The sequence below is a fragment of the Microplitis mediator genome, chromosome 6, assembly GCF_029852145.1.
Source record: "Microplitis mediator isolate UGA2020A chromosome 6, iyMicMedi2.1, whole genome shotgun sequence".
NCBI lineage: Eukaryota > Metazoa > Arthropoda > Insecta > Hymenoptera > Braconidae > Microplitis > Microplitis mediator.
The window spans coordinates 17,817,621-17,833,312 of record NC_079974.1 but is presented as its reverse complement, the minus strand read 5'-3'; the positions used below and the strand labels follow the sequence as shown (position 1 = coordinate 17,833,312).

Genomic DNA, 15,692 nt, shown 5'->3' with positions numbered 1-15,692 from the left:
TAAATGGCTAACTATACTGGCCCGTGCATGGTGAATCATTGGCAGCCGTCTTTTTGCTTATAAAAACGGCGCACAATTAACCGCCGTTCGTTGGCCAACGGTTTAACCGAGTGCTCTTGATACCAAGCTTTGGCCGATGATTGATTGCCACGATTGGCCAATGCTTGCGACTGCCATACTTGGCATACCGTTATCATCCGATATTTAGCCGATCTTCGGCCGATGCTTCAAAATTATCATCTATTTACGACCCAGTAATGGGCCGATTCTTTTTTTTTGTATGGGTTTTCTCGCTGATTTAGTTTGCAAAAAGATTTGAATCATAAAAATCTGTTTCCCATATTTTATACAATAATATCAACATGTCATTGTAGATAAAAATTCTTTGCATTTCTCCATAAACTGGTAAATGTGTTGTATTATTAATTTTTTAAGTATTACAATTTTTTTCTGTTTGAAATAAAATTCGACTTCTGATACCTTAAAAATAAAATTACTTTTGTTTTAACATCGGTTAACAATGGGAAGAATTTTAATATCGCTGCCGGTGTTATTTAAACACCGGAATAGTGTGGACTTACACTGTTTTTTTTACAGTGTACATTCCGATGAATCTGAAACTGTAAGTTTATTTCTCCTCACATTTAAATATTATTATTCGAATTTGTAATATGCATATTTAGTATCGAAATAACTTTACGCTACATACAACCTTTAATTCACCACACTACAACTATGCGAGCAACTTCAAAATTACTGTTGTTCTAACTTCAGAACTTCCTTATCCCCCATTCACGTTTTATGTTTCGTGATTGGTTATTGTTCCTAGTAGTTGTATTTATGGCAATTATAAATGAGCAGATGGAATTTAAATAATTAACGAATAAGGGAACATGAAAAATAAAAATGGTTAAAAACTTTGGTAGCTTTGAATCCAACTAGTAACAACTTTGTCGGTGAAAAATTTTTTTTTATGATTTTAATTATTTAAAAAAATAATCAAAATTATAATTTGAATTGAAAAGTATTTATAATTCACATTTATGATATGAAAAATAGTGGAGATAAAGTAACAAAAAATTGTTAAATTGATCGCGTTAATAACAATTTTATCACTTGTTATTCTATCTATAATTAGAGGAGAGTGGGGCAAAAATGAGACATAATTTTTTAACGAATTAATGTTCTTCTCACGTTAACTAAATTGAAAACAATTAACAATCACTGAAATATATAAAATAACAGTACTCAAGTCGGCTGATACTGTACACGGAAAGAAAATTATGGCAGCGGTTCCCATAATTTTGTGAAATTTTTTCCTATACCATCATAGGAATTACGACCATAAATTATGGGAGCGGTTCCTATAATTATAGGAATGTTTCCCATAATTATAGGAACAGTTCCTATAATTATGGGAATGATACCCATAACACTATAGGAATGGTTCCTATAATTATAGGAATGGTTCCTATAATTTATAGGAATACTTTCTATAATATTATGGGAATCATTCCTATAATTTATGGGAATGGTTCCTATAATTTATAGGAACCATTCCCATAAATTATAGGAACCATTCCCATAATATTATGGGAATGGTTCCTATAATAGTATGGGAACTATTCCCATAATATTATGGGAATGATTCCCATAATGCAATTGGAATGGTTCCTATACCATTATGGGAATCATTCCCATAATATTATGGGAACCATTCCCATATCATTATGGGAACCATTCCTATAATATTATGGGAATGGTTCCCATATTATCATGAAAAAATTAATTTAAAGAAAAGTGTGGTAATCACTTCTACAATACACAGAAATATTATTAAACATAAAAACAAAAATTCAAATTTTGGAAATAAAAATTTAAATTTTGATAAAATCTCAAATTTTCAAAAATTGAAATTTTTTGTATAAATTCTCAAAAAGTTTATATTAATTTTAATTTGACATGATACTGAAGTTAGCCGACGTCTAATAATTTTTGGATTTTTTTTTTAAACAATAAATTATAAAAAAAAAAATATTTTAAAACATTGCACCTGTAGTTTTTTAAATTTTCTACATGTGCATATTATTATTTTTTATTTTTTTGTGATTGATTTGTTGAAAAAAAAAAATCCAAAAATCTTTAATTGTCTGCTAACTTCAGGATCATAATTATTTACAGTTTATTAATATTATCATTTTTAACATTTAATCAAAAGCAGTTCACACTTTATCTTCATGCTTTATGTGTAAAAATTTCAAATTTTAAATTTCTTCGCGGTTCGTTGCGCATGCTCGTAGATGCTGCAACCAATCATATTCAAGTATAGTGTATACGTTATAAATTCAATGTGCTGATTAGCCGGAAACACAAAAAAAATTTTGTGTTTCCATACAAATATAGCGTCGAAGAAGCTTCATTTGAATCTCCCGATATCACGAGGGAAATTTCTACACTATTGCGCAAAAAACAAATTTTATGATATTATAGGGATGGTTCCCATAACATTATGGGAATAGTTCCCATAATACTATAGGAATAGTTCCCATACTAATATGGGAACCATTGCCATAATAGTATGGGAATGATTCCCATATCATTATGGGAACCATTCCCATAATGGTATGGGAATCATTCCCATACTATTATGGGAATGGTTCCCATAATATATGGGAATGATTCCCATACCATTATGGGAATGGTTCCCATACCATTATGGGAACCATTCCCATAATGCATAGGAAAACTTCCCATAATTTTCTTTCCGTGTATGATATTTTTTTTAAATTCATTTTACTCTAAACGCAACTTTTTCTGCCGATTTGCAATCAAATGACTTAGGTAATTATCATAAAAAATTTATTTTCGGTCAAAATTTCGACAAGTTTTTACTATTTGAAGTGACTAACTCACCCCATATGTTTTCTAGAGACTTTATTAGATAAACATTTAAAAAAAAAAGTTTTTGATCATCAACAATTGTTGATTACTTGTCAATTTAAATTGTGACATTACTTTTTATTCTAAGGTTAACCCGCGTCAGTGCTCCCGTATTATGATTATTTTGCTCATACGATACTATTTAAATTATAAGATGCCGTTACAGCGAAATCGAGACACTAAAAAATACACGGGTAAATGTTTAGAAGTGGGGCTAACCCATGTTCAAGTTAACAAAAATCCAAAAATAGGCAAATTGCCAAGAGACCTGTTTCATTCTCTGGAATTTTTTGGCGGATTGACGTTATATCTGCTTAAATTAAGTATAAAATAAGCGTCAATATTCGAGTGTTTGTAACAGTCTTTAAACATGATATATTTGATATCTTCTTTGATATTTTTCAATGTCCCGTGCTACACTGCACCATTTGACATAATTCTCTTATTATTGTATGTATTAATGCTTAAGTTAACCATCAAAACTTAAGGTATATGCCACAAGCCATAATATGTGTAGTTTCGTTCTAAGTACGTTAACGTACTCTTGCCTTAGACTACATCTCATACTAGTACGCATCAGCGTAAAACCGTGTTGTGGGCTTCAGCCAGACACCATACTAGCCAAGGGAGGCGGATACTGTTTAAACTACTCGCAACAAAATGTTAGGTGAGCTGTTGTACATCGTTTGAGTATTGAAATAACAGAAAATGCCAATTTTCACTATTACAAGAGTTCAAAAAATCTTTGTAGCTCTTAGTTAGACCTTTCTATCGCCACCACCCATCTTACGGTATTATATAAAATTAATTATATTGATTGTAACTTTATTTTGGAAAATTTGCATGATTTTATGTTATTTTTATCAATTTTGTACATTCAATTACACACTGAAAAAAATAATCACTAGCTGCTAGTGATTATTTGCTGTAGCAGCTAGCGATTTAAAATCGTTAGCTGCAAGCGATTATTTCGTTAGCAGTTAGCAATTTTTTCGCTAACAGCTAGCGATTAAAAATCGCTTGCTGGAAGCGACTTTTTCACTAGCCGCTAGCGTTTTTTTCGTTAGCAGGCAGCGATTAAAAATAACTTGCCGGAAGCGATTTTTTCGCTAGCTGCTAACAATTTCTTCGCTCTCACACCGACTCAAAAGTACACCGTGCTAGCAGCTAGCGAAAAAATCGCTTCCGGCTAGCTATTTTTAATCGCTGCCTGCTAACAAAAAAAACGCTAGCTGCTAGCGAAAAAATCGCTAACTGCTAACGAAATAATTGCTTGCAGTTAACGATTTTTAATCGCTAGCTGCTAACGATTATTTCTTTCAGTGCAAGGTCCGGATAGATATCTAGTGTTAGAGGCATAAACGCACACAGAAAATTTAACCCGCCGTGTAGCAGAACACGTGGAAAAAGTTTAATTATAGATTCTTAAGGTGTAAACACTTGAAACATTGAAAAATGTGTTTAGCCTGAATATAGACGATTACCAATACACGAATGCTGAAGAGTTAAAATTATTTTGACAAGTTAGAAAAATATCATACGAAGCATAGCTTTTTTTTACAGATTCAATCTGTTTTTATGAGATTATGTTTGTGTTGTGTAATAAATAATAATTAATAATGATTACCTGTAGGTGTGCATGGTGTCCTTGCTGCCTCAACGAGATCTTCCCGACTGCCAGGAGGTGCCTCCAACATTGTGTTGCTGTCGGGAAATGTTTTAACACAGAGCAGGCTAAAAGCTGTTCCAAGTGTCCAACGTAGATTAACAAATGACCAATGAGAATATGTAAGCAAAAAATGTACTTATGTATTGTTAAAAATAAAAATAAAATCTTCCTGTAGGATAATAAATATGAGTTATGTAATATTTCTTACAAAAGGTTAACAGGTCAGAGTTTACATCGTCCACGCGTTATTTGCCCTAAGGAGAAAGATAGTTTCAAGTTACTGCCTGCCTTCCGTAGCGACCTACTTCTCGATACTTTAAAAAACGTGCATGGTAGAGTGAGTGAGGATAAGAAAAATAAAAAAAAAATAAAATATAGAAGAAGAAGAAGAAGAAGAAGAAGAAGAAGAAGTAGGAGTATAAGGAAGTCTCGTAAACTTTTCACGCCCACCCAATAAATTATTTTCACTTTATTGTCGTACTTGCAAAAGCATCAAAACTTGTGTGAAAAATCATCGACTTTGTGTAAGAGGTGAAAAATATTTGTCATAGTAATGTTTTATTATTTTTACTGTCCTATTTTATTCTAACACCGTGTAGTTTTATTTCGTTTATTTTATTTCACTCTCTACTTGTAGTCATCTTTGATACAGTTAAAAGTTCCTTTTTAAATTGCCATCGTCTTTTTATTTGAAAACTCGTCTAGTTTTATTTTTCAAGTGGACTTATGATAAATCAATTCAACAAGAGTTGATGGTCCGTTTCAGGAAGTATAAAACTGGTATTAATATTTGTTAATTTATTTCATTTCTTCTGTTATTTTTGTCGGTGACGATGTCTAGTTAAGTCAATTCAAATATAAATAATTTTATTAGTATATTGTGTGACGAGGGATGAAATAAGACGATTTCAGACTAGGGTGAGGGCTGACATCACCCGCAGTCTGAAATCGTGTTTTATCCTGAGTCACACACTATATTTTTCATGATTACCTGCATCGGAACTTTAAGATTCAGTGTCAGCAGTCAGTAAAAAACAAGTTAATTTCAAGCCGATGATGCGGAGAACTGTTAGAGAATGAGAAATATCGATACTGCCATTCTAATACGGCGTATCCCACAAAATTTCACATGTTCACTTTTTTCGAAAAATGGAATCATTGTAACAATATGCAGCTGATGTAAAAATTTTAGAGGTCAAATTGTTTATTTAGTATTTTTAAATGAATATTCTAATATGTCGTATCCTACACGCAGACTTTCGCGCCATTCTAATATATCGTATCCCACATTCGTATAGGTTCAGTCACGCTTAACATTTCAATTTTAAGTTAATTTTAAGCAAGCAATTAACGACATTAATAAGAAGGTAATTATGCATAATTTTTTACTCTTCTTACAGCATACAATTCAAAATTATTTATTCACTACAAATGCCTGTAATCTATGAAAAACATGAATATAAATTTGTAGGTTATACCAATGTAAACATATTACAAATAATTTTGTTTTGCCGACCGTGAAACGTTTTATCGTCTTCTGAAAAATTTCTCAAATGTGGGATAAGGCATATTAGAATGGCAGTATCGATATGTGATTTACACTCTCACTTAAAAAATGAAATGAGTAAACTGAAGTGACAAGTAAACAAATGAGAGTAATAAGGCTGCAAATGATCATTAAATATGACTGACACCGGGCAGAAACAATTGTGTTTCTTCCCAAGGGAAGAAACACGCATGTTTCTGCCCGCTGTATGAAGGTATTTTTGAATTCCGAATTCGGTAGCAGTTGTTTGCAGCATCAGCTTGAAATTAGCTTGTTTTGACGGGCACTAAAAATTCAAGTTTCGATGCTGGTATTATAAAAAAAAAAATTTCAATTCATAATTTTATAAAAAAATGAAACTTTTTCATTTTTATTTTTAGTAAATTATTATATTTTTAGTAAATGCTAATAGAATTTAATGTTTATTTTATCATTGAAACCGACAGGCTTTCACCGCGTATTAATAAAAATTCAAAGGATTAGTGACAAACCTTTTTTTTTATTTATTATTTTTTAAAAAAGTCAAAATTCACAGTAAAAACATTTAATCCTTTGATCCTGATTTCAATAAATATTTTAATGTGATACTTTTCTCCTTGATACTGATACTTCATGTTTATATAATTTTTATCGAATTTTACTTGCATGGAAAAACATATTTAATGTAAATTATTGATCTTTTTTTTGTGTGGGAAGTAGGCAAAATAAGTCACATTGAAAATTTAATTAAACTAATTTTCGTAAATTAAAAAAAAAAATGTTTTTTTTTCCTTTTTGGAAAGTGAGCCATTTTAATTGCCTAAAAAAAATAATTTTTTTTATAACAATGGATGGCAATTCCGTTTAATTATTTTGAATAGAATTGAAAAAAAAAAAGAAACAGTACGTTTGTATTTTCAAAAATCAAACAGTTACTAAGTATTTCTATTTTATAAATAATTTTCCAAATATTTTCATGGAAAAAAAAAATTATCTTGTAATGGGAAAGATTTTTTTTTGTCCTATTTAGTGAATATTTTCGATTAATTTATTAATACTATCGACGATGCACTGGAATGTAATTAAGTAATAAAAAAAAAAAAAAAAAAAAAAAGAAAGTAGTACCACTATTGTAGAATATTTTACAACAGACAAGCCGACCAATTCTTGGCACTCATGGTTGAGTGGATTTTAATTAAATTCTCGGTGTATATACACACCATAATATTACGCGGCATTGCGTTGAGAAGCAATGAAATAGATGTAGGTAGATAAAAGCACAGAGGGCGAATAAATTTCTTGAAAATGTGTGAGAGTAGTAGGTTTGTATATATATATACAGGTACACAGACATTCAGCACTATAGCTATACTAGTTTTCCGTTTCTCAGTTGAGTTAATTCAAACACAAAATCGGACAAATGCGAAGCAATTTCCGTGACTCGATGGTTTACCTTGAAATGCGCCATTTGAAACGAAGCAGAAAGAAATTGTACGACTGAAAACGATACTTTGAAAAAGCTCTTAGAAGCATTTACACGCGACCACCTTGGGTTTCTTTACTTTTATTAGTAGCATCAATGTCACAAAAAAAGGAAAGATAAAAAAAATACGAAAAAAGTTATGAAGTTTATCGATGTGACTGACATATTTTTTTTTTTATTACTTTCTTTCAACATCTTTACTCACGATTTATTTGTCCTGTAATATTACTTAAACCGCTGAATCCACTTTGTGTGAAAAAAAAATCTAATTTATTCTGATTTATATATTTTTTTTTTCCACAGAAAAGTTTTCTGGTTCTAAAAACGGCAATGGGCGTTTTTTATTTCATATTCACATTTCAAAATTTAACATTTAAATTCAGCAATTCTACGACTATATTTTATATGGAAAATTTTCTGTCGGCAATATTTTCTAAAATACTTTAAAACATTTAAATTTTTTTCGAACTATTTCTAGTATTATTATTATTACTATTTTTTATTTTTTCATTCAACTAAAGATTGAATTTCTTGTTTTATGAATCATTTTACGTAATTATTTTTAGTCTTAATATCACGTTCTATTTATTACTTCTCTAATTAAATTTATCGTCACAAAGTTACTGTAAGATATATATTAAAGATGTAAGTGTAACACAAATAAAATAAAGAGACAAAATCTTTGTCAAAAAGTTCACTAGACACTTTACTCCCACGATCGATGTTTAAACTTTTAAGAACTCGAACTTCCTTGGTTTTACAAGTGTTTTTTTATTTATTTTTTTTATAATTTTGTAGTTTTTATTTTTCGAAGCTACCTTTTTCAAGAAACAACTAAAGTCGTTTTATCTTTCGTGAGCATTCTCAAGACGCATTCCCATGTAAACTGTACAAAAAAAAAATCTGATATCTTCAGCAGGAAAATAAATAACTTAAAGATTAAGATAGAATTTTTTTTCTTATACTTTTTTTTTGTATTCCATCTCCCAACATGCGTGTCAAAAGTTTTTTCATTAGATTACCTCGGATTTAGTTTTGTGCGTTTTACGAAAATAGACGATGAAATGAGATTTAGTTATTTTTGTAGGTTTAGACTGACGTCTATCAATTACCCATTTATTTCAACTAAATTGATAGAGGTCAGAAAATATATATATATACGAAGATAAATATAAAAAAAAAATTGTGATAGCGGTTCAATTAACGAAGTTTTTTTTCTCTTATTTTTTTGTGGTATTAAATCGTAATCACTTGCTATCTCTTGGGGATTTTGTTGTTTCAGACTTGTCTATAGGTTGAGAGACTTTAGGACAAGTTGGAATTGCATTCGATCCCAATCCAATCTGATGATTCGCTCAATACACTAACAAGTCCAGCTGATTCGTAATGCGGTTCTAACACTTGGGAATGCTTGAACATTGATCTCTACTACTGAAAAACTTACCCCGCTTCACGTCTTGCCACGTGTTCGTGATTTTCGTCTAATCTTCTCGTGTTTCCGGGCCTTGTTCTTGCCGGACAAATATTTTTTCACATTGTACGTTGCTTTAACCTCTTTTTTTCTGAAATTAAAAAAAATAAAAAATAAATTTAACAATTTTTAATTACAACCAAAATCCTACATTATCCTAAGCTTTTTGTAGATTGAAATTTTATTTCGTGATCCAGCCATGAAAAATGACAAAAATTTTACAAGGCTCTACGGAGAGGAATTTATAGTGCAATTACAATGTATTATGGGAAATATTTGGGACCGTTCATAAAATACGTCACGCAAAACTTTACGTTTTTAGACCCCCTCCACTTCCGCTTCTTCGTCACTCTATGCCACATTTTCTGCAATCAACCTATCAATATTGCTTTACAAATGATAGACACTCCCCCCCCCATTATAACGGAAATATATGCATAGAAGTATTTATATAATTAGAAATACGAACTAGTTGGTCTGTGAGACCCAAAGGAGCCCGAGAAAGTAGCCGTCAATAGAGTTTTCTGTTGCAAGGCCCCAAAATTTTTTTTTTAAAGACGCTGAGAATTCTTATTTGTGGTTTCCTGGCTACTAGACATGTTTTTTTTTGACATGAAGTGTTTTCGACAGGGTTCAATTTTTTTATATTACGCTTTGAAAGGTTGTATCTACGATTTATGATTACGTAAGTCTTTTTTCCGTTTTTGTACGTCAACTACGTCTTCAAAGGATGAATTTGATGTGGAATGATCTAGAATGATTGGAACGTTTTTCAATGCAAAAATAGTTAGTGTTATAATTTTTTTTAATAGAATAAGGAATTATTGGATGATAAATTCTGCAATAAATTTCGTAACAGTTACTATCAGGATGGTAATATTTACTATCAAGGATGGTAATTAATATTATTGAATGCTATGAAAAAATGTTTAAATTCTTATTACCTTAGATGGTAACTATTATAATTTCTGATGGTACCTGTTACTATCTGGATTATAAATATAACTATTTAAAATAATAATAATAATCAACTCTAGTTAACAAACAGGATTGTAACAATTATTATAAATATGGTGAATATTACAATCTAGATGATTTATACAATCATCTAGATAATATTCACTACTATTGGATTGATAGTAGAAATTTTACCATAACTAGATAGTAGTTTCTATTATTTAATTTTCAGAGTGTAGATAAATAATGAGCATAACTATACGATGTTTATAAGATTTATTGCACACTATAATTATAGGATTACAAAGTGCAAGTACTGATTTATAGTGTCAAAAGGACTAACGAATTATTGCCATTGAAGATTCAGTAGTAATAGTAGCGGATTTCTGGTACCTTTAGTATTCAAAATTCGTAGCACGTTCATCGGACCAACATGAATCGTCCATGCGTACAAAAGTGCCCGTATTCCCTGTCTCTATTTCTCAGTTACACTTTGTACACTTGGTACACGTATATATTTACTGTACGTGTGCCACTACACGTTGGTGCGTTCTAACTAACGGCATGTGCACTGCACATGTGTCAAATGCATAATGCATTGACGTGTAGATATGCAGTCGACTTTGGAAGCGCTAACATTTTGTGGGTTGTGTGTGCATTCTATGAAGCGTGAAGTGGTAAATACGGAAATGGAACTCTCGAGCTTTACATTTCACGCTTCTGTTTTTTCTTTTTTTTGGCAAATGTTTGAAATAACTGGATTAGAATAAAGTTTCATATAAATGTTTTTTTTTTTTTTTTTTTAAAGTAATAAATATACATACAAATAAATTTAGACGAAGTGTTTTGTATTAATTAATTAAATTGAATAATTAAATGTAATTTTGTCCATTTTAATTAATAAAACCCAATTCTGAGTCATTATTGAATGAATTATAATATAGCCAGGTTGTTTCATCTCAAACAATTGTATATAAATTTAATTGTAATGAAATTCGGTTGAAATGTAGTTCAGTTATAATTTTATTATGAATTAACATTAATTAGATTTTGCTCAAAAATTAAAATCTTAAATATTAATATTATCTAAAAAAAAAAAAAAATTAGTATTGAAGGGGTTCGTCTTCGGAGCCCATGCCCGTCCGAGCAATTATTATTTCATACTTTTATTTAAGTTTTCTATTACATTTAATTGTAAAATTCTGCGATCTAAACATCGTAATTATACTAAAGAGCTTAAAAATTCGTGTTATTTGTGCGTAAAATAACTTTTTCAATGAAATTTGCCATGTTACATCGTAAAAATTATGATTTTAACGGGAGAGTCCACAGTTACAATGATCAATAGGAAAACTTACGATGTAAAAACTCAAAATTTCACAGGAATTTTTTCTCCGTGTACAGAGAAATCCTAAATCTTTGGACTTGAAAATAATTTTTTGCAACTCGCGGTAAGAAAGTACGTCTTTGATTGGTTAAAAACGAAAATATAAAGAATAAATATCGCGAAGAATGTCCACACTGTTCGTGAAAAATATGGCAAATCTATACTTTATATATATATTGTGTATTAGTCACTATGTCACTATACGATCCTTCAGAAAACCCAATGAATAGCCTTCTTTAGTTGGGACAACGGAAAGTCCCAGACTATGAAAAATCATCTTACTGTATTTAATTACAATCTACAATTCACTATATAAACCTGACTAAAAATTCTACACGGAAAGAAAATTATGGGAAGTTTTGCTATGCATTATGGGAATGGTTCCCATAATGGTATGGGAATAGTACCTATACTACTATAGGGATGGTTCCCATATATTATGGGAACCATTCCCATAATAGTATGAGAATAGTTCCCATACCATTATGGGAATGGTTCCCATACCATTGTGGGAATGGTTCCCATACCATTATGGGAATGATTCCCATAATACTATGGGAACTATTCCCATAATGTTATGGGAACCATCCCTATAATATAGTTAAATTTTTTTTTTGCACAATAGTGTAGAAATTTCCCAAAATTTGAATTTTCTTGAATGTTTTGTGCTGACAAAAAATTCTTGTTAAAAATTTTAATGTTTTTTTGCCAAATACGATTTTTTTTTTCAATGTTTGAATTTTTGTTTTTATGTTTGATGATATTTCTGTGTATTGTAGAGTGATTACCACACTTTTTTAATAATAATTTTTCCATGATAATATGGGAACCATTCCCATAATATTATAGGAATGGTTCCTATAATAGTATGGGAACTATTCCCATAATATTATGGGAATGATTCCCATAATGGTATAGGAACCATTCCAATTGCATTATGGGAATCATTCCCAAAATATTATGGGAATAGTTCCCATACTATTATAGGAACCATTCCCATAATATTATGGGAATGGTTCCTATAATATTATAGAAAGTATTCCTATAAATTATAGGAACCATTCCTATAATTATAGGAATCATTCCTATAGTGTTATGGGTATCATTCCCATAATTATAGGAACTATTCCTATAATTATGGGAAACATTCCTATAATTATAGGAACCGCTCCCATAATTTATGGTCGTAATTCCTATGATGGTATAGGAAAAAATTTCACAAAATTATGGGAACCGCTGCCATAATTTTCTTTCCGTGTAGTTATTTTTGCTGAGTATCCTATCTGTTGAAAACAATAATAATAATTTTAAATTATCATAAAAATCAATTAAATTATATTCAATTGTTACTATTATTATTATTTTTTAAATTATTATTTTAGGTTAATTAAAGGGTTAAATTTAATGTAGTGTTGTTTTTTACCAATATATATATTAGGGTGGGTTGAAAAAAAACTTTTTTTTTGTTTTTCTCAGCATGGGGGTAGAATCTGTACCTTATAAAAAAAAAAAGTTTTTAAGAAAAAAAAAAAATTTTTGCTCAACATTTTGAGGTGGCCCACTCGTTTTTAAAATAAATAATTGATCAAACGGGGTAGTCCCAACGAAAAAAACTACACGGTGTTCTAGAATCTGTGGGGTGTCCCCTTGAAAGCTAATTGAAAGTCAGAAGTTGAAAAAAATTTTTTCCTATTATTTTTGTAATTTAAGTAAAAAATCAAAAAATGAAAAGCATTTTCTTTTGAATTAAAATGAAAGTGAAGTAAAAAAAAAATCACATTCGACAATTATTAGATATTTTCCACGATTTTGGACAAAAAAAATTTTTTTCGTTGGAACTACCCCGTTTAATCAATTATTTATTTTAAAAACGAGTGGGCCACCTCAAAATGTTGAATAAAAAATTTTTTTTTTTCTTGAAAATTTTTTTTTTTTTTATAAGTTACAAATTCTACCCCCATGCTAAGAAAAACAAAAAAAAAGTTTTTTTTCAACCTACCCTAATATATATATATATATATATATATATATATATATATATATATATATGACATTCTTTCTTACCATTCAGTGCGAAAACTATTGTAACGTATTGGGCAGGAAGGGCTTTCGACACTCGTGTGCTGGCAACACTCGGTGCCAAAAACACTTCCAACTAAATTCTTCAATATACTATTATTTTATTGTTGTCATCAAGAAAGTTTATTATGAACTATATCTGATTGAATTTTGAGATCTATCAGACCAATAGTAATTTTTGAAAAAATACAAAAAAAGTTAATTTGTAATTTTATTAGCACGAAGTTTTTAACAAAATTTAATTTTTGTGGCACGATTTATCTTAAATTTATCAACCGATTTATAATTTAATTTTGAAAAAACATGAAAAATTTAAGTTTTTTATTTTTTGAATGACTTGAAAATCACAAAAACTTATCAGATCAAAATCAAAAATAATCATTTAGGCCGTTAAACACTGAGTGACATTTGCTAGAAACTCGAGTTCTGAAAATCGAAATAAAATTTATAATTTTCATTTTTTTCAAATTTTTAGTTTTTATAGCAGGAAATTGATAATTTATTTTTTTAAATTTCATATTTCAATGATAATTGGTAATAAACTAAAAACTTTCTCTCTGTTATTAACACGAGTATAATAATTATTCCAACATAAATTTAATTATGAAATAATTTACATCATATCTCATATAATAAACTAAAATATGCATTCATCGAAGTATATATTCACCTGCAATGTCATAAATTTAATTAATAGATTAAATTTCAATTTAATTAAATATTATTTTTATTGAAAATAATTAACAAGCTTCAGAAACATTATACTATTTTTAGCGAAATCATTAATTACTGAAATTAAATAACAAAAGAATAAATATTATTCTTTAACTAAAAAATATTTATTTTTTCTCGAAATTAAAATTTTGTATTCGGATTTGAACTATAATTGAATTAGTATCTGACAAGTACATTTGACCAAGTTGAAGACTCAATCTAATTATGTGATCTCGTTAACTAAATTAGAATTGACCATGCGCGGGTTTGCAGAATGTAGTGTGGGGCGAAAGACAAGAGAGAAATTCATCGTGTCAACTTGTACGGAAATTTTCCAGTGCTATCGTTTATGTCCTCTGTACTCCAATAGTAGCTGTAGTAATCGACGGAAGTTATATAGTGCATGTGCTACTAGTACTGCTGTGGCAATGGTGCAGCCAAAGCTATCCTTTTATTCAAACCACCGTAGCGCTTTAACTGCATTGGGTCACAGAGGACACAACATAGGATTCATCATTCGCGGGTTAGCTCTTGCAAGCGCAACGAATCATCTATTCACAGTGACACATTTATATCTCTCTTCTCATTTTCCATCCCTCTCTATCAACCCTTCGTGCGCTTCCAACCATACCCATTCTAACCTGAGTAATTGCGCTCATATCTTGGCACACCAACACAACCGGAAATCTCGTTAGTTCCATTTACAATTTATATCTGCGTATAAACATTTTCAATGCTATTGCGTCAATTATTTATAATCATTCAATATGTATCCATATAATTTATTTTTTATTTTTAAAATATTATTTTTATTAAAAATTTTATTTAGTTTTATTCTGATATATATAAATATAAATATATATATTTATACATATATAGCCATAAGCAATTTTCAGTTTCCATTTTTACGTTGGATTTTACGATGAGTTATAAAACTCAATACTGAATGGCTTTTGGATGAAAATCTGTCTCATATATAAACTAAAAGGTTTGAATTTATTTTTTATTTTAAAACTTCTGTAAAAAAAAAGAAGTAAATTTCATCACTAGAACCTTCAAATTATATATATGTGTATTTTTTTTTATAATTAATCCGTCAAGTCTGAACTTTGTTCATGTAAAAAAAGTCTCGCTTCAACCATCGAATTTATGAAAAGTTGTTAGATGTTATGTACCTGAAGATCGGAACGTTTTTCGCGCAACGAAAATAAAATTTATGTAATTTGACTGCTAAAAGATGACTTTAGGGGTGATTGAGGGTGGCTGCAATTTTCGGCTGACTTGAGTGAAATATTTCAGAAATCGAGATCCAGTGGATTTTTTACTTTTCATTTTGTTTTATTATTTTCGTTCCGCAAAAAACGTTCCGATTTTCAGATACATTAGACGTTTCCGTTTAACAAATAAAATTAATGTAATTAAATTATTTAAAAATACAAATTGGACAGTTTTTTGTTTTTAATGTTT

The 15,692-nt window shown here is 29.7% G+C and overlaps 1 protein-coding gene across 6 annotated transcripts in view; it reads right to left on the bottom strand.

Moving 5' to 3' along the window:
* Positions 1–15,692, bottom strand: part of LOC130669503 (uncharacterized) — a 192,910-nt gene that overhangs the window by 64,313 nt on the left and 112,905 nt on the right. For all 6 annotated transcript variants that reach the window (XM_057472448.1, XM_057472447.1, XM_057472449.1 and 3 more), the window contains 2 exons: positions 9,062–9,179; positions 4,568–4,681 (listed from right to left, as the gene is read on the bottom strand). In XM_057472448.1, coding sequence (XP_057328431.1) covers positions 4,568–4,637 — 70 coding nt within the window. In that variant the 5' untranslated portion in view covers positions 4,638–4,681; positions 9,062–9,179. The remainder of the gene's footprint in view (positions 1–4,567; positions 4,682–9,061; positions 9,180–15,692) is intronic.